Genomic DNA, 23431 nt, shown 5'->3' with positions numbered 1-23431 from the left:
AAGAGCTGCTTTTTTCCTTTTTAAAAAAATTGAGATGAACTTGCATAGTATAAAACTATTTTAAAGTATACAAATCAGTGGCATTTATTACATTCACAGTGTTGTCCAACCACCACCTCTATTTAATTCCAGAACATTTTTATCATCCAAAAAGGAAATCCTGTCCCCGTTAGCAGTCACTCCCCATCCCCAGTCCCCAAGCCCCTGGCAACCATTGATCTGCTTTCTGTCTCTGTGGATTTGCCTGTCCTGGACATTTCACATAAACAGAGTCATATAATATGTGACCTTTTGTGTCTGGCTTTTTTCATGCAGCATGATGTTTTCAAGGTTCATCCACATTGTAGCATGTGTCAGTGTTTCATTCCTTTTCATGGCTGAGTAATATTCCACTGTATGGATGGACCACATTTTGTTTATATTCTTTCATCCAGTGATGGATACTTCAGCTGTTGCAAATAGTTAGGAGCTACTTTTAAATGTAGGAAAGGATGAAAAGGAAAGCGGTCACAGCCAGCAGTGAGTCCAAACCCCCACTTACAGTTAAGAAAAACAAGGCACCCTCAGGAGGGTCGGGTACTTGCCCAGGCTCACCTGGGTCTGTATTTGTTCTCAGTCCAAGCTTGAACTGCTCACTTGTTCAGCCGACATTCACCAGCACCGAATGTGTGCACATCTTGGGCCGTGGCCAAGACATTGACCTGTGGGACGAAGAGAGCATGTAAAGCAGGCTGGGCATCCAGAATGTCTTCTTGGGAGGCTGAGACATGAAGGCTAAGGAGTCAACTGACTGGAAAGTGATGGGAAGAGCATTCTAAGTGGAGGGAATAGCCAGTGCAAAGGCCCTGAGGCAGGAGTGAGTCTGGTATGTGGGAGGCTGTGTTGGGAGAAGTGAGCAGAAGGGGGACAAAGGGAGAGGAGGGCAGCATCCCGACCCCTCAGGGCATTGTGGGCTATGGTGGGGAGTTAAGATTTTTATTCTGAGCGTGGCAGGAGTCACAGCAGAGCGGAAGCAGGGAAAGCCTGCGTTGTGATTTTAGATGCTGCCTTGGGGGACAGGAGGCTGGGGCAGTGCTGGGGAGGAGGTGGGGCTTGATCTCCAAATCAATTTGCCAAAACAAAACTTGGGTGTATCCAACAAGCGTCAAGCAAACAGTGGTCTATAACCTCCTATTATTTTTAATGTGTGGCCATTCAGAATAATCACTCCGGGCGTGCAGCGTGCACAAACAGGGTGAATATTGATAAAATCACGGGAATGGAAACAGGGAGCACAGATCTAAAACCTCCAGCGCTTCTCAGGGGTTCAATGGTGTAAAAAACAATACGGTCAGGTAGGAATCATGGTTGTGTGCCAGCGAGCACCAGGCCTGCCTCGTCTCTGAATCCATAAACCCTTGAAGAAAGTCCCCTCTGATTCCCACCACCACACTCCAGGGAGTTGAGAAGACAAAGGAGCATGAAGAATAAAAATATTAGTGACTAAGAAAAATGATTGTGGGAGAAATTAAATAGTTTACAAAGTTTTCTCTTTAGCGTCTTTTAAAATAGATCTCACACAAAATATAACCACCCTCCCCCCCAGCCCTCTACCCATCAGTGTCTGCAGCTCACCGTGCACCACGTTTGGGGAGCAGGTTTGCGCTCTGCCCTCTTCTGTCCGGCGGGGAGGGCTTCCTGATGTCACACGTAACTGGGCTTAGCAAGAGGGCTGGGGTCCCAGATCCTGGTGTTGGCATTTGAGACTCCCCCCCGCACACACACCTGCCTCGCCCCACCTACCCTCCAGATGTCCTTGTCTCCAGGTGACCTCTCTGGGGAGCAATTTGGAATTATCTATCAGTGAGGAAAGACCTGCTGTTCCAGGCATCGGATACTCTCCAGAGCAACTGCAGTCAGTGGGGCACAGATTTGGCATAGCGTGGGTATAGCAAGGTCAAGGCAACCAGACAAAGAAATCCTGCAGCCGCTGCAGGAGATGCAAGAACTCACCTCTCGGGACTTCCCTGGTGGTCCAGTGGTTAGGACTCCACACTTTCACTGCCGTGGGCCTGGGTTCAGTTCCTGGTCGGGGAACTAAGATCCCACAAGCCGCGCAGCGTGACCAAAAAAAAAAAAAAAAAAAAAGAGCTCACCTCTAGTGAATTCGGCACGGCCAGATGCAAAAACTGCTTCGCCTGGGACCTGCCCATAGAACTCTGGAACATCCGCCAGTGGTAGCATGTCCAAATTGTGGTAGCATGTCTCAAAGTGGTAGCATGAGATCTGAGAATAATATGAAACAGCCTGACCGATAATCATTATTTGGGGTATTAATTTTACCATGAAGAATGCTCAGTTTTTGATATTGAGCTGAAACCTTCATCCCTGAACGTCTCTGCTCACCCCTGGACGCCAGAGCTGCCAGGATCATCATTCCTCCGGGAAAGTTGGTTCTGGGTCTGCTGTGCTCTGGGTTGTGGGCCATCTGGGGGAAGGAGGCCCAGTCATGGGCTCTGCCACATTGAGAATCTGAGGAAAGCATCCGTGTTTCCCCAGAAAAGTACGCATGTGGTGATCCATCATAGCCCTTTTTTCCCAGATATATATTTATATATACATATATATGTATGTACTTATGTATACATATTCTTTTTCAGATTTTTTCCATTATAGTTTATTACAAGATAGTGAATATAGTTCCCTGTGCTGTACAGTAGGTCCTTGTTGGTTATCTATTTTGTATATAGTAGTGTGGATCTGTTAATCCCAAACTTCTAATTTATCCCTCCCTGCCCTTTCCCCTTTGATAACCGTCAGTTTGTTTTCTGGGTCTGTGAGTCTGTCTCTGTTTTGTAAATAAGTACATTTGTATCATTTCTTTTTAGATTCCACATATAAGTGAGATCATATGGTATTTGTCTTTCTCTGCTTGACTGACTTCACTTGGTATGATAATCTCTAGGGCTATCCATGTTGCTGCAAATGGCATTATTTCACTCTTTTTTTAAAAAAATTATTTATTTTTGGCTGTGTTGGGTCTTTGTTGCTGCGTGCAGGCTTTCTCTAGTTGCAGCGAGCGAGGGCTACTCTTCGTTGCAGTGTGCGGGCTTCTCATTGCAGTGTCTTCTCTTGTTGCTGAGTACAGGCTATAGGCACGTGGGCTTCAGTAGTTGTGGCACGTGAGCTCAGTAGTTGTGGCTCGTGGGCTCAGTAGTTGTGGCTCGTGGGCTCAGTAGTTGTGGCTTGCAGGCTCTAGAGTGCAGGCTCAGTAGTTGTGGTGCACAGGCTTAGTTGCTCCGCGGCATGTGGGATCTTCCCGGACCAGGGCTCGAACCCATGTCCCCTGCATTGGCAGGCAGATTCTTAACCACTGTGCCACCAGGGAAGTCCCTATTTCACTCTCTTTTGTGGCTGAGTAATATTCCATTTATATATATATCACATCTTCTTTATCCATTCATCTGTTGATGGACATATTTAGGTTGCTTCCATGTCTTGGCTATTGTAAATAGTGCTGCTATGAAATTTGGGGTCATCATAGCCCATTTTTGTTTATAATTCATGATGTTCTTAAACCCCTTCATTCCTGAGATGGTTAGAGGCTCCCTAAGGAGTTGGGTCCATCTGTAAATATATGTTGAGACCCTGCTATCTACCATGCACCAAGTCTATAAATAATTCTTAACAGGTGTAACAAAGGGAGAGCGTAATAACAAACAACAAAAATAATAGTAGTAATGGTAGTCAACATTATTCGAGTCCCTACAGTATGCCAAACATTGCTTGGAACTCTTTAGCGTGAATTAGTTCCTTCATTTGTTATAACTACCTTGTGAAGTAAGTACTTTATTATCCCCATTTTACAGATGAGGAAACTGAGGCACAGAGAGGTTGAGTGACTTGCCCAAGTCACTGCCCTTCCCCCCACAGGCAGGGTTCAAATCCAGGAGACTAGCCTCAGAGGCCATGGTATCATGCTGCTGCCCACGGAGATGCTGAGAGAGGGGGTGGGGAAGGGGCTGAGGGAGGATCTTTGGGATAGGCCAGCGCATGTGCCTTCCCGCTCTGCAGTGAGTCAGGAACCCCGCCTGTCTTCTGAGGATAGGTCACTCTGTCCCCAGGGATCTAGTTATCCCTGCAGCCCTGACCTAATGCCACATTTCCTCTGCTCTTGCTCCCAGGAGCTGGAGAAGCTGGGGCTCGGTGACAGCGTGGACCTGCATGTGTATGAGATTCCAGTGGAGTACAAGACAGTCCAGAGGCTCATCCCCGCTCTGTGGGAGAAGCACAGTCCACAGGTAAATGGGGCAAAGATGAGTGGGGGAAAGGTAGGTGCTTCCCCATCAGGACCTGCAGGTGGGCGCCCCACACGTGGATGGCTTGTGTGACTTTGTTCCTGCTCTGATCACATGGCTGACGCCACAGCCTTATTTCCTAAAGTGCCGCACTTTCCTGGGTTACCCTTAGAGGTGAGGGAGGAAAGCAAACATCTGGAACTTCACAGAGCCTGGTTCTGTCCCACTTGAGTTCTGTATCAGTCATGACCTGTTTGGTGATAAGTGACAGTCAAATCACACCTCAACCCAGCTTGAGCCCAAATGTTGGTATGCTTTAGGTATAGCTTCAGGTGCTTCAGGTGGTATAGATTCAGGTGCTCACCCAATGTCGTCAGCCTCCTCTCTTGACCACGTAGCTTTGCTTTGCTTTCCACTTTGCTTTTGCTGTGGCAAAGATAGGTGGTTGCTGGCTGATATCCTCCCAACTCAGCCGCTCAGCAGAAAGAGAACACCTCTCCTCCAAATAATTCCCCAAAGTCTATGGCTGATTCTCATTGGCTGGCTCGGGTCACAGGCCAGTCCCTGAGCCAATCACTATGGTTGGGGAAGAAGGAATGCTCTGATTTGTGAAGCCTGAGTCCCACATGCCCACTCCGGTGGCCAGAGGGTGGTGTCACCTCTCTCCAAACCTCCTAGAATGAGAAGAAGTGGAGGGTGGTCCACAAAGGGAAAATAGCTGTGGGAGAGAGCTGTGGTTTTAACCCAATATGATGGAATGGAGGCCAGACAGGCAGGAACCACACCCTCCCACAGAGGTAGTTTTGGCCCAGCCAAGACCTTGGGCAGGAGCCATCTGGGAACTTACCTGGGCTGGTATCTCTGACAAGTGCAGTCCCAGTCCCCTTTGTGGGGGCCTCACTCAGCTTCCGACCCTAGCCTGCTGATTCAGATCCTTCAGGGCTGGCTGGAGGTATCTTCCTTTCTAAGAAGCCCTCTCATTGCACCTCAAGTAGAATTTGTCCCGTAAGGGGTGGGTGGGTGGGATAAAGTGGGAGGTTGGGATTAACATACACACACTACTATATATAAAATAGATAACTAATAAGGACCTACTGTATAGCATAGGGAACTCTACTCAATACTCTGTAATGGCCTATATGGGAAAGTAATCTAAAAATCAGTGGATATATGTATAACTGATTCACTTTGCTGTACACCTGAAACACAACATTGTAAATCAACTATACTCCAATAAAAAAAATTTTTTTGAATGTGGCTACTTTCTTATTTTTATTATTGTAATTAATGAAGTTCTGTGTTCTAAGGTACACATTACACTTTGTATCCATGGACCCTTCTTGATACATAAAAGTATCATCAAGTATGTAAAAAACAAAAAGGTCAGGCAATAAAGCAAAAATAGGACAGTAAAAACAATACGATATTCACTTTTGTTTCCTTTAAAACAGAAGTGTTCTTAACAATTGCTTGCTGTTGGCTCACAGAACTAGAGAATGTATATTAGAACATCTGTACTCAGAACAATGATCTTCCTTGGCCGTTACTGTGATAAGAAGCAATAAGCCATATAATTTACAAGAAGAAAGCTAATGAATCCTTCAGAAAACACAACCTGGCCGTTTATCTTCAGTGCAAAATAATAAGGTGGCAGGAGTGTATAGAGAAACAAGTCTTGGAGAACATCCTGTAAGGGAATCCAGCTGTGCTTGTATGGTCACAAGCTTGTTATAGAGATCAAACAATTCCTTGTGACTGAATTCCACAAGAACTTCCTTCAGGCTCTTCGACTCTTCATTGCTCACTCCTAGCTGTAACACAGCTTGAGGAGATTTTAGTTTTGCTTGGGCAGAGTGAGCCATCTATCTGAAGGTTAAGCTGCCATCCGACCGTCTCCAGCTTGTGGGGTGCGAGAATCCTCTGCCTGAATTTTTCAATTGTTTCTTGACCCATAGACGACCAAGCATTGACAAATGCTTCTGCTTTGTCTTGTCTAAGATGAATGTTCTCTAACTGCTGCTGCAAAGCAGCTGGCTTCACATTGTGATATAGGGCCTGTTCTAAAATGAATGATATTGTTGCAAGAACTAGGTGAAGATCTTGTCTCTCTAGAGAAAATGCAGCTTGGAGTCTTTCTTCCTCTTCTTCACTGAAACTATTCTCAGCCTTCAGGTGAAGTTTTTGAAGAATTGGGGTGAGCAATCGTGGAAGTTTTCCTATATCTATTTCATTTATCAGCGACACTGCTTTTTTCATGCTGGGGCTCTCCTGCAGAGTCAGTGCCGTGGATGCCGCCATCCTTGAAGCTCCCTCAAAACTCTTTTTTAAAAATTAGAATTTGGGGGCTTCCCTGATGGCGCAGTGGTTGAGAATCTGCCTGCCAATGCAGGCGACGCGGGTTCGTGCCCCGGTCCGGGAAGATCCCACATGCCGCGGAGCAACTGGACCCGTGAGCCACAACTACTGAGCCTGCGCGTCTGGAGCCTGTGCTCCGCAACGGGAGAGGCCGCGACAGTGAGAAGCCCGCGCACCGCGATGAAGAGTGGCCCCCGCTCGCCGCAACTAGAGAAAGCCCTCGCACAGAAACGAAGACCCAACACAGCCAAAAATAAATAAATAAATTTATTTTTTAAAAAAATTAGAATTTGTCCCTTTTTACAGAGGGGGACCTGGAGGCTCAGTGAGATGTGACTGAAGGTTCTGTGAATGAGCTTTTTCCTCTACTGTCTATATAGTCCTGCCTTATTCTAGCTAAAAAGAAAACCTAAGGCATGAAGATGTCTTAAAAATGTCTCACTATATAGAAAGGAATAAAGAAGAAGCATTTTGGGTCCAGGCTGCTACTGATGAGCTGTGAGGTCTCAGGGAAGCTCCTTGGGCTCCCCGTGCCTCAGTTTCCTCCTGTGACAGGTGGAAATAATAATAGTCAGGCATCAACCAAGCACAGATCAAAAATATTTGAAAAAAAATTCCAGAGAATTCCCTGGTGGTCCAGTGGTTAGAACCCCATGCTTCCACTGCTGGGGGCCCGGGTTTAATCCCTGGTTGGGGAACTAACATCCAGTAAGCCGTGCAGTGCAGAATAAATAAATAAATACATAAATTCAGAAAGTTCCAGAAAGCAAAACTTGAATTTGCCTTGAGCTGACAGCTATTTATTTATATAACATTTGCATTCTATTAGGTATGGTAAGCAATCCAGAGATGATCTGAGGTACACAGGAAGATGCGCAGTAGGTTATATGAAACTACTACGCCATTTTAGATGAGAGACTTGAGCATCCCCAGCTGTTGTTATCTGAAGAGGGGGGGAACCTGGAACCAATCTCCTGTGGATACCGAAGCGAGGGGTGACTGAAGTACTAAAATTCTACCACCCAATTCCAGCGCGTGGGTGGGGTTATCCCCACACCAAGCAATTCTTGGAGAGCGGCTGTGGGTCCTACAATTCAACTCAATTCTGACACTACCTACCCAGAGATAGAATCGCATTCCACAGGGTAAGGGCTCCATCCTACAGCACTGCCCTCCACTTCAGATGCCAATCTTTTTTTTTTTTTTGAAGTATAGTTGACTTACAATGTTGTGTTAATTTCTGCTGTACAGCAAAGTGATTCCGTTATACATATATATACATTCTTTTTTTAATATTCTTTTCCATTATGGTTATCACAGGATATGGACTATAGTTCCCTGTGCTCTACAGTAGGACCTTATTGTTTATCCATTCTATATAAAATAGTTTGCATATGCCACTCTTAAGTCTAGGTTGTTACCTGTGCTTCTGTCCAACTGGCTATAAATCAGGGGTTCCCATGACCCCTTCCTTGGGTTCCATTAATTTGCTAGAGCAGCTCACAGAACTCAGGAACCCCATTTACTCACTGGATTACCGGTTTACTATAAAAGCATATAACTCAGGAACAGCCAGCCAGATGAAAGAGATGCATAGGACAATGTATGCTTTGTCCTACGCCCTCCCAAGCATATGCTGCTTTGCCCTCCCGAGCGCCCTACTCTCCCCAGCTGAACTCCATCTCCAGGCCCTCTCCCTTCCTCTGAGGTAGGGGGGTGGGGCTGAAAGTTCCAACCCTCTAATCATGTGGTTGGTTCCCCTGGCAACCAGCCCCCATTCTAAGGTGCTTTCCAAAAGTTACCTCATTAACAAAACAGGGGAATTCCCTGGAAGTCCAGTGGTTAGGACTCCACGCTTCCATTGCAGAGGGCACGGGTTTGATTCCTGGTCAGGGAACTAAGATCCCACATGCCATGCAGCAGAAAAAAAAAAAAAAAAAATTAACCAAACAGGACATCTTTATTGCTCTCATCACTTAGGGAACTCTAACGGTTTTAGGAGCTCTGTGCCAGGAAGAGTGAACTAAGAACAAATATATATTTCTTTTTTTATTTTTAATATTTATTTATTTATTTTGGCTGCACTGGGTCTTAGTTGCGGCATGCGGGCTTTTAGCTATGGCATGAGAACTTTTAGTTGCAGCATGCATGTGGGATCTAGTTCTCCAACCAGGGATCGAACCCCAGGCCCCTGCATTGGGAGCATGGTGTCTCACCCCCTGCACCACCAGGGAAGTTCCAACACATGTATGTCTCTTACTATAGATCTCGCTATCACAAGCACTAACATCATGAGTTTGTGGTGGGGATGAGAGAGATGAGGCCAGTAGGGCAGTAAACAATTCTCAGCCCACCCCAGGGTTTCTCAGCTACACTGGAGCCAGAGCCTGCTCTGTGATGGGCTGTGCTGTGCACTGTAGGGTGCTGAGCAGAATCCCTGGCCACCACCCATGAGATGCCAGGAGCACCGTGTCTCCAGTTTGATACCCCATAACGTTTCCAGATGTTGCCAAACATCCTCTGGAGGCAGGCTCACCCCTGGTTGAGAACTCCTGGTCTGTAGTAAGCTCTTTTTTAAAAAAAAAAAATTATTTATTTAGGCTGCGCCAGGTCTTAGTTTGGCACACGGCATCTTCGTTGCGGCATGTGGACTCTTAGTTGTGGCATGCGGACTTCTTAGTTGTGGCACACAGACTTCTTAGTTGCGGCATGTATGCAGGATATAGTTCCCCAACCAGGGATAGAACCCCAAGCCCCTTGCATTGGGAGCGTGGAGTCTTACCCACTGGACCACCAGGAAAGTCCCTATAGTAAGCTCTTAATAGTGGTTAACTGGTACCATGGCTATTGTCATCACTCACATCTTCTTCACACACATGCATCTTCATATACATTTGTGCTCACCCGCAAGTACTGTTTAAGCATCGTACTGCATGGATTAGCATCCTGTGGCTGACGTAACAATTGACTGCCAACTAGGTGTCTTAAAACTACAGAAATTTATAAGCACACAGTTCTGGAGGCCAGAAGTCCAAAATCAAGGCATGAGCAGGGCTGTGGCTCCCTCCAAAGGCTCTAGGGGAGGATCCTTCCTTGTCTCTTCCAGCTTCTGGTGGCCCCAGGCATTCCTTGGCTTGTGGCCTCATCACTCTATCCTCTGCCACTGGCTCCACATGACCTTCTCCTTTCCCCTCTCTCTGTCCCTGCTCTGTGTGTCTCTTTTAAGGGCATTTGTCAATGGATTTTGAGCCCATCCAGGTAATCCAGGAGGACCTCAACTCAAGATCCTTTACTTAATTACATCTGCAAAGACCCTTTCCCAAATAAGTTCCCAGTCACAGTTTCCAGGTATTAGGACAGGGACATACCTTTCCTTTTCTTTTTTTTTGGTGGTGGTGGTGGAATCACCATTCAACCCTCTATACTACAGCTACTTTTTTTTTTTTTTTTTACTTTTTAGCCGCACCGCGCGGCATGTGAGATCTCCGTGCTCTGCAGTCGAGTCTTAACACGCAGGGTCTTAACCGCTGGACCACCAGGGAATTCCCTACATTCTTTTTTCATGCCCAGTCTCTGAAACTGGTGTGTGTGCTGCACTGGCATCTCAATCTGTATCAGCCATGTGTTGGCAATCTGTATATCTTCTTTGGGGAAATGTCTCTTTAGGTCTTCCACCCATTTTTGGATTGGGTTGTTTGTTTTTTTGATATTGAGCTGCTTGTATATTTTGGAGATTAATCCTTTGTCAGTTGCTTCATTTGCAAATATTTTCTCCTATTCTGAGGGTTATATTTTCGTCTTGGTTATGGTTTCCTTTGCTGTGCAAAAGCTTTTAATTTTCATTAGGTCCCATTTGTTTATTTTTGTTTTTATTTCCATTCCTCTAGGAGGTGGGTCAAGAAGGATCTTGCTGTGATTTATGTCATAGAGTGGTCTGCCTATGTTTTCCTCTAAGGGTTTTATAGTGTGTGGCCTTACATTTAGGTCTTTAATCCATTTTGTGTGTTTTTTTAAAATTAATTATTTATATTTATTTTTGGCTGTGTTGGGTCTTCGTTTCTGTGCGAGGGCTTTCTCTAGTTGTGGCAAACCGGGGCCACTCTTCATCGTGGTGCGCGGGCCTCTCACTATCGCGGCCTCTCTTGTTGCGGAGCACAGGCTCCAGATGCGCAGGCTCAGTAGTTGTGGCTCACGGGCCTAGTTGCTCCGCGGCATGTGGGATCTTCCCAGACCAGGGCTCGAACCCGTGTCCCCTCCATTGGCAGGCAGATTCTCAACCTCTGCGCCACCAGGGAAGCCCATTTTGTGTTTATTTTTGGACATGGAAGCAACCTAAGTGTCCACTGACAGATGAGTGGATAAGGAAGATGTGGCACATATGTACAATGGAATATTACTCAGCCATAAAAAGAAATGAAATTGAGTTATTTGTAGTGAGGTGGATGAACTTAAAGTCTGTCATACAGCGTGAAGTATGTCAGAAAGAGAAAAACAAATACCGTATGCTAACACGTATATATGAAATCTAAAAAACAAAAAATGGTTCTGATGAACCTAGGGGCAGGACAGGAATAAAGACGCAGACACAGAGAATGGACTTGAGGACATGGGAAGGAGGAAGGATAAGCTGGGATGAAGTGAGAGAGTAGCATTGACATATATATACTAGTGGGAAACAGCTGTATAGCACAGGGAGACCAGCTCGATGCTTTGTGATGACCTAGAGGGGTGGGCTAGGGAGGGTGGGAAGGAGGCGCAAGAGGGAGGGGATATGGGGATGTGTGTATACATACAGCTGATTCACTTTGTTATACAGCAGAAACTAATACAACATTGTAAAGCAATTATACTCCAATAAAGATGTGGGAAAAAAAAGTCACTGTGAGATATATCACCGTAGGGAAATAACCAATAATCAAATAAAGAAAATGCATAGAAAAAAAGTTTGTATCAGCCACATTTCAAATGCTCAATAGCCACGTGTGTCCTGTGACTGCCATAAGGCACAGTGTGCTCATCAGTCTTTATTTTAAATGTTCACGTATTTTCTTACAGTGCCCTTTCTGTATATAAACATACACACAAATAATTAATATTTGAAGTTAAACTGTATTCAGTTTGGTATCCTGCCTCTTATAAATCATGAGCATTTAATCACGCAGGTCATGAAAAATTCTCCCTTAACATTATTTTAACAGCTGGGTAATATTTAGTAATTAATACAACCATTCTCCTATTATTGGGCATGCTGGTCATTTCTATGTTTTGGGGTTTTTTTCCTCACTTTTATAAATAACACCGAAGTGACCATTGGCAAATTATCATCTCTTTGATTGTTTTTAGGTTAGATTCCTGGAAATTATACCTTGCCTTTTGTGTTTGGCGATATGTCTAGAACATTATTTCACACAGAATTGCCTTGGGCATGTTAGCAGCTACAAAGTAGCTCATACTTTACTTATCCAACCCCCCTCCCCACCCCCACCTCACCACGGATGTCTAATTAGGTTGTTTCCAATATCTGATTGTAATGACAAAGCTGCAATGAACATCTTTGCATAGTTCACATTCTTGCATGTTTCACTTGGCACACCTTTCTGTAAGAGTGGCCGTAGGGTCTATTCCAGCAGCAAGATGTCAGAAAGCACGTAACCCCCAGCAGAGCTCTGTGAGGATGCTGCCCTCTCCTTGGCCTGGGGGGACTCCCAGTCCCATGACCAGACCCTATTAAGCCTTGCCCATCTGTCTGCAGCTGGTGGTGCATGTGGGGGTGTCAGGCATGGCGACCACAGTCACGCTGGAGAAGTGCGGGCACAACAAGGGCTACAAGGGGCTGGACAACTGCCGATTCTGCCCTGGCTCCCAGTGCTGTGTGGAGGATGGGCCTGAAAGCATTGACTCCATCATTGACATGGACGCTGTATGTAAGAGGGTTACTACACTGGGCCTGGATGTGTCAGTGACCATCTCACAAGATGCCGGCAGGTAAGGCACCATGGGGCCCTAGGGTGTAGGTGTGAGTAGGGGTTTCCCTCCTACATCAGCCCAGGCTGGGTGTTGAACAAGCCAAGTGTGTTTGACTTTAGCCTCTTTGGGCCAAGTGCTCACTTTTTCTTTTTCACTTTTTTTTTTCTTTTTTTCGGTACGCGGGCCTCTCACTGCTGTGGCCTCTCCCGCTGCGGAGCACAGGCTCCGGATGCGCAGGCTCAGCGGCCATGGCTCACGGGCCTAGCCGTTCCGCGGCACGTGGGATCCTCCCGGACCGGGGCATGAACCCGCGTCCCCTGCATCGGCAGGCGGACTCTCAACCACTGCGCCACCAGGGAAGCCCTCTTTTTCACTTCTGAAAACATAATTGATTTACCACCTGATTAAAGCATGGGATAATTTTTTTTACGCATGGGATATTTTAACAGTATTATACATGATATTTTTACATAGAATTTCACAGTATATAAACCTCACCATCCATGAGGCACAGAGTTAAGTATATATGGGTATGTGTGTGTATATATATATAAAACAGGTTCCACGGATTCTGCTTCTGGAACTCATTGTGTGTGGATTGTGGACCCCGGCATCTCCCACCTGCACGTTGCTCCGGCCGTCTCCCTGCTGTTCCTCCGGCCACCTCTACCCCAACCCCGACAGTCCTTCTCTCCTAAGCAGTCAGTTTCTATATTAGTTTCCTGTGGCTGCTATATATAACAAATTACCATGTTGGTGGCTTAGGGCAACAAACATTTATTCTCTCCCAGGTCTGGAGACTAAAAGTCCAAAATCAAGGTGTCCGCAGGGTTGGCTCCTTCTGGAGGTGCTGAGGGGAATCTGTTCCATGCCTCTCTGGCTTATGGGGGCTGCTGACGACGCTGAGTGTTCCGCGCCTTGAGATGCTTTACCCCAGTCTCCGCCTTCACCTCCACACGGCCTTCTTCCCTGTGTGTGTCTTCACATGGCCTTCTTTTCTTTTATTTTTTTAAAGATTTTTTTGATGTGGACCATTTTTAAAGTCTTTATTGAATTTGTTACAATATCGCTTCTGTTTTTTTTTAATATATACATTTATTTATTTATTTTTGGCTGCGTTGGGTCTTCGTTGCTGCGCACAGGCTTTCTCTAGTTGCAGCGAGTGGGGGCTACTCTTCGTTGCGGTGCGCGGGCTTCTCATTGCAGTGGCTTCTCTTGCTGCGGAGCTTGGGCTCTAGGAGCGCGGGCATCAGTAGTTGTGGCGTGTGGGCTCAGTAGCTGTGGCTCGCAGGCTCTAGAGCGCAGGCTTAGTAGTTGTGGCGCACGGGCTTAGTTGCTCTGCGGCATGTGGGATCTTCCTGGGCCAGGGATCAAACCCGTTTTTCCCTGCATCGGCAGGCGGATTCTTAACCACTGCGCCACCAGGGAAGTCCCTGCTTCTGTTTTATGTTTCAGTTTTTTGGCTGCGAGGCACATGGGATCTTAGCTCCTCGACCTGGGATCGAACCCACACCCCCGGCATTGGAAGGCGAAGTCTTAACCACGGTACAGCCAGGGAAGTCCCCATGTGGCCTTCTTACAAGGACACCAATCATTGGATTTAGGACATACCCTAAACCACTATGACCTCATCTTAACTAATTACATCTGCAAAAACCCTATCTCCAAATCAGGTCACATTTTGAGGTTCTAGATGAACACAGATTTGGGACAGAAACTAACTATCCAGCCTATTAGAGGGTCTATTAATTTAAGTCCGATGATGTCCCTAACTTGCTTAATTCTTCCTACAGCTTCCACTGCACCTCGAATGAAATCCCAACTCTCCACCATGCACAGGTTCTGTGTGGTCTGACCCCTGCCCACCTCTCCACCCTCCTCTGCCTTCACTCTTGCCTCACCACTGCCTTCCAGACCCACAAACCAGCCTCCTCCTGTTCCTCAAACACACCAAGCTCACTCTAGCATCAGGGCCTTTGCACATGCTAAGACCTCTGCCCAGAGCTCACCTCCCTCTGATAATACCTCTTTCAGGTCTTAACTCCAAAATGTTGCCCCTTTGGGAAGGACTCCCCAGCCTCCCAGACCTCTCTGTTCTATGCCCTCTCAACACCAGATACCTTGATTTCTCAACACTTTGTACACCTCTCCAGTCCAAAGGCGGCAGGTGGCAAATTCAGTTGACAGAATGAAGTGGCTGAATTTACCATCAGTCTTTTTTTTTTAATTATTATTATTTTTTAAAGATTTATTTATTATTTCTTTATTTAATTTATTTTTGGCTGCATCAGTTCTTAATTGCAGCATGTGAGATCTTCCCTGCGGCATGTGGGATCTTTCATTGCCACACGCGGGCTCTTCTCATTGTGATGCATGGACTTCTCTCTAGCTGTGGCGTGCGGGTTTTTTCTCTTCTCTAGTCGTGGCTCCAGGGCACGTGGGCTCTGTAGTTTGTGGCACTTGGGCTCTTTAGTTGAGGCTTCTGAGCTCAGTGGTTGTGGCGTGCAGGCCCAGTTGCCCCGTGGCATGTGGGATCCCAGTTCCCTGACCAGGGATTGAACCCGTGTCCCCCTCATTGTAAGGCAGACTCATTACCACTGGACCACCAGGGAAGTCCCTTAATTTTTTTTTTATTAAAGTATAGTTGATGTACAATAGTATACGTTACAGATGTACAATACAGTGATTCGCAGTTTTTAAAAGTTACACTCCTGGGCTTCCCTGGTGGCGCAGTGGTTAAGAATCCGCCTGCCAATGCAGGGGACACAGGTTCGAGCCCTGGTCCGGGAAGATCCCACATGCCGTGGAGCAACTAAGCCCGTGTACCACAACTACCTAGCCCGTGCTCTAGAGCCTGCGAGCCACAACTACTGAGCCCATGTGCCACAACTACTGAAGCCTGCATGCCTAGAGCCCATGCTCTGCAACAAGAGAAGCCACCACAATGAGAAGCCCGCTCAAGGAAGAGTAGTCCCCACTTGCCGCAGCTAGAGAAAGCCTGCACACAGCAACGAAGACCCAAGCAGCCAAAAAGAAAGAAATAAATTTATTTTTAAAAAGTTTTATTCCATTTATAGTTATTATAAAATATTGGCTATATTCCCTGTATGGTACAATATATCCTTGTAGCTTATTTTATACCGAATAGTTTGTACCTCTTAATTCCCTTCTCCTATATTGCCCCTTCCCCCTCCCACCAGTCTTTTTTTTTCTATTTATTTATTTTTGGCTGCATCGTGTCTTTGTTTCTGCACGCGGGTTTTCTCCAGTTGCAGCGATCGGGGGCTACTCTTTGCTGCAGTGCGCAAGCTTCTCATTGCGGTGGCTTCTTGTTGCGGAGCACGGGCTGCAGGCGCACAGGCTTCAGTATTTGTGGCACGCAGGCTCAGTCTTTTTTTTCAACTAATTTTTTTTTTGTTTTTGGCTGCGCCACACAGCTTGCAGGATCTCAGTTTCCTGACCAGGGATTGAACCCGGGCCCTGTCGGCATAAGCCCGGAACCCTAACCACTAGGCAACTAGGGAACTCCCCTAAAATTAATTTTAAGTTACTCAGATAATTCTAGAGAATATTCTCATACTTTCCTGTTGTGAAAGATTCTCTTGTCCTCTCTCCTCCCCACTGCCCCTCCCCGCCCCAGGAATCCCTCGGTTAAATCAGAGACTTAAACTATGACCCTTCCTACTCACCCACACATATGTTTCCATACATATGTAGGACATCTGGCGTACTACTTTCGAATTTTGTCCTGTTTCACTTCGCTTTCACGTGGATGGGGTTACGTGGTGTGCATTTTCATGAGAGTTCCCTTCGTTGGTTTCACTTGTGGGCATGTGACATGGGTCTTAGCGAGTTCTGTCTTCCTGTGGCTCCACTGCCTGCCTTGTGAACGGCTGCATAGTATTCCACTGTGCAGATGAACCAGAGTTTCTTAAGCCACTCCTCTGTCAGTGGACACTTAGGTGGTGTTTTAGTCTGCTATAACCAAAAAAAAAAAACCCCAGGCTGGGCAGTGTATAAACAACAGAAAGTTACTGCTCACAGCTCTGGAGGCAAGGAAGTTCAGGATCCAGGCACCCTCATGTTGGTGTTCTGATAAAGGCCTTCCTATAGGTTGCAGACTGCCGACTTCTGGCCGTGTCCTCACAGGGCGGGAGGGGATTTGGGGGGACATTCAGATCCTAGCCGGTTGCTTCCTGTTTTTCTGCTTTTACACATCATGCTGCAGCAGATACCTTGTTCGTCTTTCTCGTGCTCGTGTGCAGATGGCTCCTGAGATAGTCTAAAAACTCAAAACATCAGGTCATAAAGTCTATGCATTTGTAATTTTTAAAAAATTATTATTATTTATTTTTTTTGCGTTACGCGGGCCTCTCACTGTTGTGGCCTCTCCCGTTGCGGAGCACAGGCGCCAGACGTGCAGGCTCAGCGGCATGTGGGATCCTCCCGGACCGGGGCACGAACCCGTGTCCCCTGCATCGGCAGGCGGACTGTCAACCACTGCGCCACCAGGGAAGCCCAAAAATTATTTTTAAAAAATTTTATTGAAGTATGGTTCATTCACAATGTTGTGTTAATTTCTGCTGTACAGCAAAGTGATTGAGATATATATATATATATACATATATATATATTCTGTTTCATATTCTTTTCCATTAAGGTTTATCACAAAATATTGAATATTGCATATTTGTAATTTTTCTAGCCTGCCAGATTACCCTCCCCTGGGGCAATTTGTATCCCAGCCAGCAGCATCTCACACTGCTTCCTTCCCCACATATACCCCAGCACTTGGAGTTATTTATTTATTTATTTATTTGCTGGCCTGGGGAGGGAGAAGCAGTATTCCGTCTTGTGGATGACTGGTGAGGTTGGGGCGGGGGGGGGGGTGTCTTATGATGGATTTCAATGGAACATTCACTCTCTGACCCCGTTTGGTCTCCTTCCCATCCCCCACGCCCTGTGGCTTAGGTACCTCTGCGACTTCGCCTACTATACCTCTCTGTACCAGAGTCACGGCCGCTCAGCCTTTGTTCACGTGCCCCCTCTGGGCAAGCCCTACAATGCAGACCAGCTGGGCCGGGCACTTCAGGCCATCATCGAGGAGATGCTGGACGTCCTAGAGCAGTCAGAAGGCAAACTCAACTGTTGCCACAAACACTGATTGCTGCTCAGGCCTCCCAAGACCTCATTCTGCCAGGGACCCTGAGAGAGACGTCCGCCCTCCAGGGCCTGACTGGGAAGGACGAGCCCATCAGCTGGGGATCTGTTTTGGATCAAATATGCCAACTTACACACCTCCTCTCCCTTTTTCTCTGCAAAAGCACTGGTTGGTTCGAAGGCCGCAGTGAAGATTTTTTTTCTCTATTTCTCTTTGCATCTGGGGATACAGCTGTGGCAGCCAGGAAGCCGGGAGGTCCTGATTTCTGCAGAGAACCCCGCTCAGGTGTCTCTATTCCGTGATCCCATGGCTGGGGCTACCTGCCATTCTAAGTCGGTGGTGGAGGGATTCCAGAGTTCCCTCCGTCCGTGACTGTTTCTTCCCAAATGTAAACACGTCATGGAGACTCTCTACCCCGATCCACGTCCCAGCAGCCTGGACAGCCCTGGCAAGGGCCGCCTTGGGACGTGGCATGGCTTTTTTTCTTCTTTCTTATTCTCTTTTTAAAAACAATAGTGCTAGTTTGGGCACAGAGTAATTTATATTCCCTTTGGTTAAAATGCGGGCTTTAGCCAAACACAGAAGTGTCTTTTCTTTTTCCTGGGGTGCAGCCCCTTCAGCCTCCTGCCCTGAACACTGGACCTACAACTTTGTTTTGGGGGTGACATTGAGGTCCCCTTGCTCAGGGCTTGTGGCACTGGGCCCATGGCCAGACCACGGGGAGCGGGGGGTGGCTGGTGCCCCAGGAGACTGAAAGGGTTGGCTGACCCTTTCAACGACCGAGCTGTGAGCTGTACCCACGGGGCCACTGGGGCCGGGCTGCCGGTGGGAAAGCAGACTCTCATTTCAACATGCACATGACTTTTTTTTTTTTTTTAATGGAAAAGTGCATAGGAGCTGCAAACCTACCCCACATCTGACCTGGATTTTCAGTCTTGGTGCTTGTTTTCCTTAAGGGGAGAGGGCCAAAATGGAGTCTGGGGGCTGAGCTCCATGCGTGCTGGTGTATTTGAGCAGGAGAGCGGTGGGGCAGCCAGCAGGCTTCATGTAGTTGGTTTTTGGATGCGCCTAGGACACGGTAAATTTTTATCTCACTCCCTGGTAAATTTTTATCTCACTCCCTGGTGACTTTGAACTTAGCAGCAGGGTTGAGAGTGACATCTCCCAGGAGGCAACTAAATTCAGCTGGACCCTGGCACCCATCAGAGAGAGGGGGTGGCAGAAGCAACCGTGAGGAAAACACACGTTTTGGAAGTATCCTTCTATTTTTTTGGAGAACGCGCAGTTTTATCGCTTCACTAAGTGTGAAGCGTGCTGTAGTCTGATGCTGTGTTGGATCATGTTGGTGTTTCCCAGCATGCAGCTCTTTTGAAAACAGCTGAGATTTTTGTTTTGTTTCGTTTTCTTAAACATTCGCCCTCTTTCCCTGCTGTTCCGATGCCCAGGGTGGTTGCTGCCTCCGTTGAGCTGCTGTGTCGCTTGGAGACCAGGTTGATAGGTTTCTGAGTGAAATGCATTTTCTGAGTCCTGGGCTTTTTCTGGAGTGGAAAAGTGGGCACAGGTGGGTGACATGGGGTCAGCATATGGTGGGTGTGTACCATGGCCCGCAGGGTAAAATGATCAGGACCTAGCTCCCCTCTCCATGCCAGCCCTCCATCTGCCAGAAATGCCCCCTCCACATCCCTGGTCCGAGTTTGCAGTCTCCTGAGAAATCTGGAGCATAGGATGTCATGGCATCTACTCACTCAGCTGGCTTCTGTGAGCAGAGGTTGTGGCTTTTTGAATGCGGCGGGGGGCTCAAGGCCAGGGGGTCCCCCAGAGGTCTTATGAAGAATGGCATCTGGCTCTAACTAGCTCTGTTCTCTAAAGGTCTGATCTGTGGGGCTCTGAGGAGGAAATGGACCTAGGCAAGCTGGAGTAGGGAGGGAAGACTGGAAGTGAGCCAGGTTTGAGCTTAGCTGGGTGCCCACGGAACCCAGACACACCATCCCCAAACTCTGCATTTTCATCTTTCTTTTGTCCTCCCTTCTCTTCTCTGTTTAAAGCACCATGTGGTTTAGCAACTTAGAGACATAATTTATTGTCTGATCATTGTCGAGTGTGTGTGTGTCATTTTTGTGTTCCTGCCATGGTTTTAGATTTCCTCCTCAAGTCAAACCAGAACCCTGTCCTTGTTCATGATACAGAGCACATAGCTCATTTTTGTTTAATCAGATAGCCATTAAACGTTTCACTCGCTCCCTGCCAGCTTTTAAATTTTCCTGTTTTAATTACTTTTTATCATTTTCTTTGGGGCAGACTCAGCCATTCAATCCATGGTATATCTGTCTGCATTTGTTGGGTCCCGGAAAAAAATGTCCTTGTGTGAAAAGAGGGGGGCCAAGTCTCATTCCTTCTGCCTTGTCATTTCAGAGTCTGGGTTGTCGGGGGCACAGAATAGGGAAAGGGATGAGCCTGTGAAGTGGGTGCAGCTTGGCATGTACGGAGGTGAGCAATGCCAGGAGGGGTGGGTGCAGTGAGTGTTAATGGTGGAAGGATGGGCTGAGGGATGTGGCGGGAAGGCTGGTGGGGGAAAAGTGAGAAGTGATGCTGGGGGTGGACTCATAGGAAAGTGGAGGGGGCCTCTCTCTGGTGAGTCCTGTGGAGGGTACTGAGGTGGGGGATGGGGGCAGAGACAGTGATCTGGGCATCGGGTGATGGCATCTCCTTTAAGGTGCCAGAGCCTCTGCAGCTTATAACTTTATTCTTCTCTAAGCCCCTTTGACGCCCCGCTTCCCACCAAAAAGGAGGTCGGTGGTCTGCATATGAGTACGTGGCTTGAAAAAGAAATAAGACGGAGTGGATAGAAAGAAAGGTGGGAAGAAGCAGCAATTCCAGCTGGGGGACTGGGCTTGGTGCCACCTGGCGGACTGGGCTTGGTGCCACCTGGCTCACCTGGTCCAATCAAGGAACAGCCAAGGTCTCCTGGCCACTGAGAGAGACAGGGCCGTGGGGCAGCAGGGGGTGGTGGGCAGAGGTCATGGCTTCCCAGTCGGTGCCAGGCCTTTGGGGAAAGGTCAGATTGTGATAGTTTCAGCAAGAAAAATAGTTTTTAGCTACCCTGCTCTTTGCTGGCGTGGAAACTTCTAGAACAGAAAGGGCCTGCTCAAGGGGACGACTGGAAAAGGATACTGTTGATGCCTTTTTGTTATCTTAGAAGTTTCTGCCAGGAAGCCGGGCCAGGGGGTGTGCATGTACCCCCACAGGCCTGTTCCCCCGAGGGGTGGCCGGGAGGGGGAAGGGAGCTGCTCGTGGAAATCCACCCACCACACTGGCCTGTTTTTTGCTGCCACTGTCTAGACTGTTGACCTTTGACCTCTTCACCTCTTGGAGTGTCTGAACACAGAAGTCCCCTTCGGGGATGGTGGGACAAAGCCCCATTCTCCTCTGAGGGCCCAGCCTCTGCCCTGAGGCCACTGGAAGCCTTCTCAAGCCTGCAGCCAGCGTGAGGCGCTGATGGTGGTCATACAGGCAGAGGCTGCTGCCTTACTGTCAGGTCATCCCTCGTGGCCAAGAGTCTCATGGCCTCCACAGACTTGTGGGGAGCTAAAAAGGGCTTTGTTTTTATAACCCCAATTAAATTTCCCTTCTCATGGAACAAGTGCCTCGTAAAGGGACCAGGGCTGCCACTGGGAGGAAAAACATCTCCATTTTTGCAGTGAAGAAGTGTGTTAAAGGCCAGGATCCCCCTCAGACCCAGGGCAGAATGGCTGTCGAGGGGAAAGGACATTTGCCCAAAATCCACATCTTGAAAGTTAGTTCTTGGATGGACACTGGGCATACCTGCTACGAGATCCTGTCCTCCAGTTTAGGGGCAGTTGTCACAGCTTGAGTTTCAGGGGTTCCTAGACCCCCAAGGGCTCCAGTCCAGCCCGAGCTGCTCCCCCCACTTAAGACCTTTTTCTCCTCCTCCGTCTCCTCACCCAAGGCTTCCCTTCAGCTGCCCAGAGACCCACAGAAGTGCCTGCCTCTGCAGTACACATGGGGCACAGAGAAAAGGGACAGGATGGGAAAGAGAGAAGCACCCCCAGGCCCTGGTTCCCCGCTGCCCAGACCGGCCTCACCCAAGCCGTTCGCAGGGGTGGGACCTGGGGCCAGTGGCTTTTGTGTCCTGCACACTTTGAGGAAATCCCAGAGAAAGCCAGTTTGGAATTGGGCTCTCTGCTCCCAAGGCCTGGCTGGATGCCACGGGAGACCCATCTGAATCGTGGGAAACAGAGTTGGCCTTCCTCCTGCCCAGGCATGTTTCCGGAGCTCCCTTAACATCTCAGGTTTCTATCTTGTCGTAAATCTCTCTCTAGGAAAAACCCTTCCTGCTGAAGGTGACCCCGTGTTCTGTCCCCAAAGGAGGGTCCAGCCCCTGCAAGTTCGGGGTGGCTTTTCCCTGAACCCTATGAGTGCCTTGTCTGAAAGCGCCATGTCTGGGACCCCAGGCCGGGCAAGGGTCTGCCAGACTTTGCTGGGGGCTGGACCCCGGGAGACCCCAAACTTGACACCCCAGAAAGCAAATAAAACAGTTGAAATATGCAATTTCTTGTGTGTCTTTGTGAGAAGCTGGCATCCGCCAGGGTCATCCTCAACCTGGGGTCATCAACTGGCAGAGGGGACCTCAAATCACCAGTATTTCTGTCCTTGGTGCTTGGTGTGTGACCTGGTCCTTGGTGTGTGGCCACTGCAATGAGTGTGCTGAGTGGATAATGATGAGAGGATTTCTGTACTGAGTGTTCTACCTCCTACAACCCACTGCCTTGGTTCTGATGCACAGAGAGGTTGAGTAACTTGCCTATGGTCACACAGCAAGCGGGGTGGGGAGTGGGATTTGAATCGTGATCATGTTGACCCCCAGTGTGTGCAGAATTCCCCTGTGGGGGAGGTGCTATTACCACCTTTTACAGCTGGGGAAACTGAGGCTCTGTCAGTTGAAGCCCCTTGTCCCAAGGAGAGGAGGGGCGGGAATGTGAACCCAAGCCGGCTACTCTGGACTGAGCAGCTTGAACACCGGAAACAGGATTCGGTCATCCCCCTGTGTCTGTCCTCAGCAGGAATGGGGACACTCCAGAGTCAGTGGCCTTCAAAGAAGAAGGGGCTTCAGCAGTAAGGAAATGGCTTGTTTTGGGGAACATGGGTCCCAGGGGAAGGGGTACCCCCTCCAAGTCCCTGAGCCCCCAAGGTCTTTGCACCCCAAGATGAGGTGTCTATAGCACGGTGGTTTTGCTTCTAAGGCTGGCTCTTTCCACGGCCCCGGGGTGTGAGCAGGGTCCCAGGTGTACCATATAGATGCTCCTGTGGTCACTGGAAGGGGCTGTGTCCTTTTTACATGGGGTATCCTTTTCCCAAATCCTGGAAACCTCCCCTCACCTCCCTGGTTCAACGGGAACCGCCGCCTACCCTTGGCCACGCTACCCAGAGAGAAACCCCCTGACCTCAACTGTACCCTACAAGTTGCAGGCCAAGAGGGATGGCTGTGTGTGGAGGAGATTGGGTGATTCAGGTGGAGGGGATGTGGGAGGGGTAGCAGGGCTGATGGCGCAGGGTCTCAAGGCCTGGCGAGTGGTCTGGGTGTTATTCCAAAGGCTATGAGAAGCTGAGAGGTGGGGGACGATCTGAGGCCCACTTCCCTGAGCCTCAGCTC

The 23431-nt window shown here is 48.1% G+C and overlaps 3 protein-coding genes across 6 annotated transcripts in view; 2 read left to right on the top strand and 1 right to left on the bottom strand.

The window, feature by feature from the left end:
- The window catches only part of KXD1 (KxDL motif containing 1), a 256867-nt gene that overhangs the window by 56629 nt on the left and 176807 nt on the right, over positions 1–23431 (top strand). The window lies entirely within an intron of this gene.
- PGPEP1 (pyroglutamyl-peptidase I) overlaps positions 1–23431 on the top strand; it is a 45769-nt gene that overhangs the window by 14602 nt on the left and 7736 nt on the right. For 2 of the 4 annotated variants that reach the window (XM_004277547.4, XM_033401426.2), the window contains exons 3-5: positions 4164–4280; positions 12385–12617; positions 17571–20007. In XM_004277547.4, the coding sequence (XP_004277595.1) occupies positions 4164–4280; positions 12385–12617; positions 17571–17763 (543 nt within the window). In that variant the 3' untranslated portion in view covers positions 17764–20007. Of the gene's footprint in view, positions 1–4163; positions 4281–12384; positions 12618–17570; positions 20008–23431 lie in introns of those variants that run through there. The other 2 variants (XM_033401430.2, XM_033401427.2) reach the window with 2 other exon arrangements.
- On the bottom strand, positions 5879–6583 carry LOC105748373 (COMM domain-containing protein 10-like). The gene is given in 2 exon segments (XM_033400702.2): positions 5879–6142; positions 6144–6583. Coding segments are annotated over 2 exon segments (696 nt in total). The 5' UTR covers positions 6576–6583.

The sequence above is a fragment of the Orcinus orca genome, chromosome 3 (genome assembly GCF_937001465.1).
Source record: "Orcinus orca chromosome 3, mOrcOrc1.1, whole genome shotgun sequence".
In the NCBI taxonomy this organism is placed as follows: Eukaryota; Metazoa; Chordata; class Mammalia; order Artiodactyla; family Delphinidae; genus Orcinus; species Orcinus orca.
The sequence above is the reverse complement of the archived record's forward strand: the minus strand, read 5'-3'. Positions and strand labels throughout refer to the sequence as shown.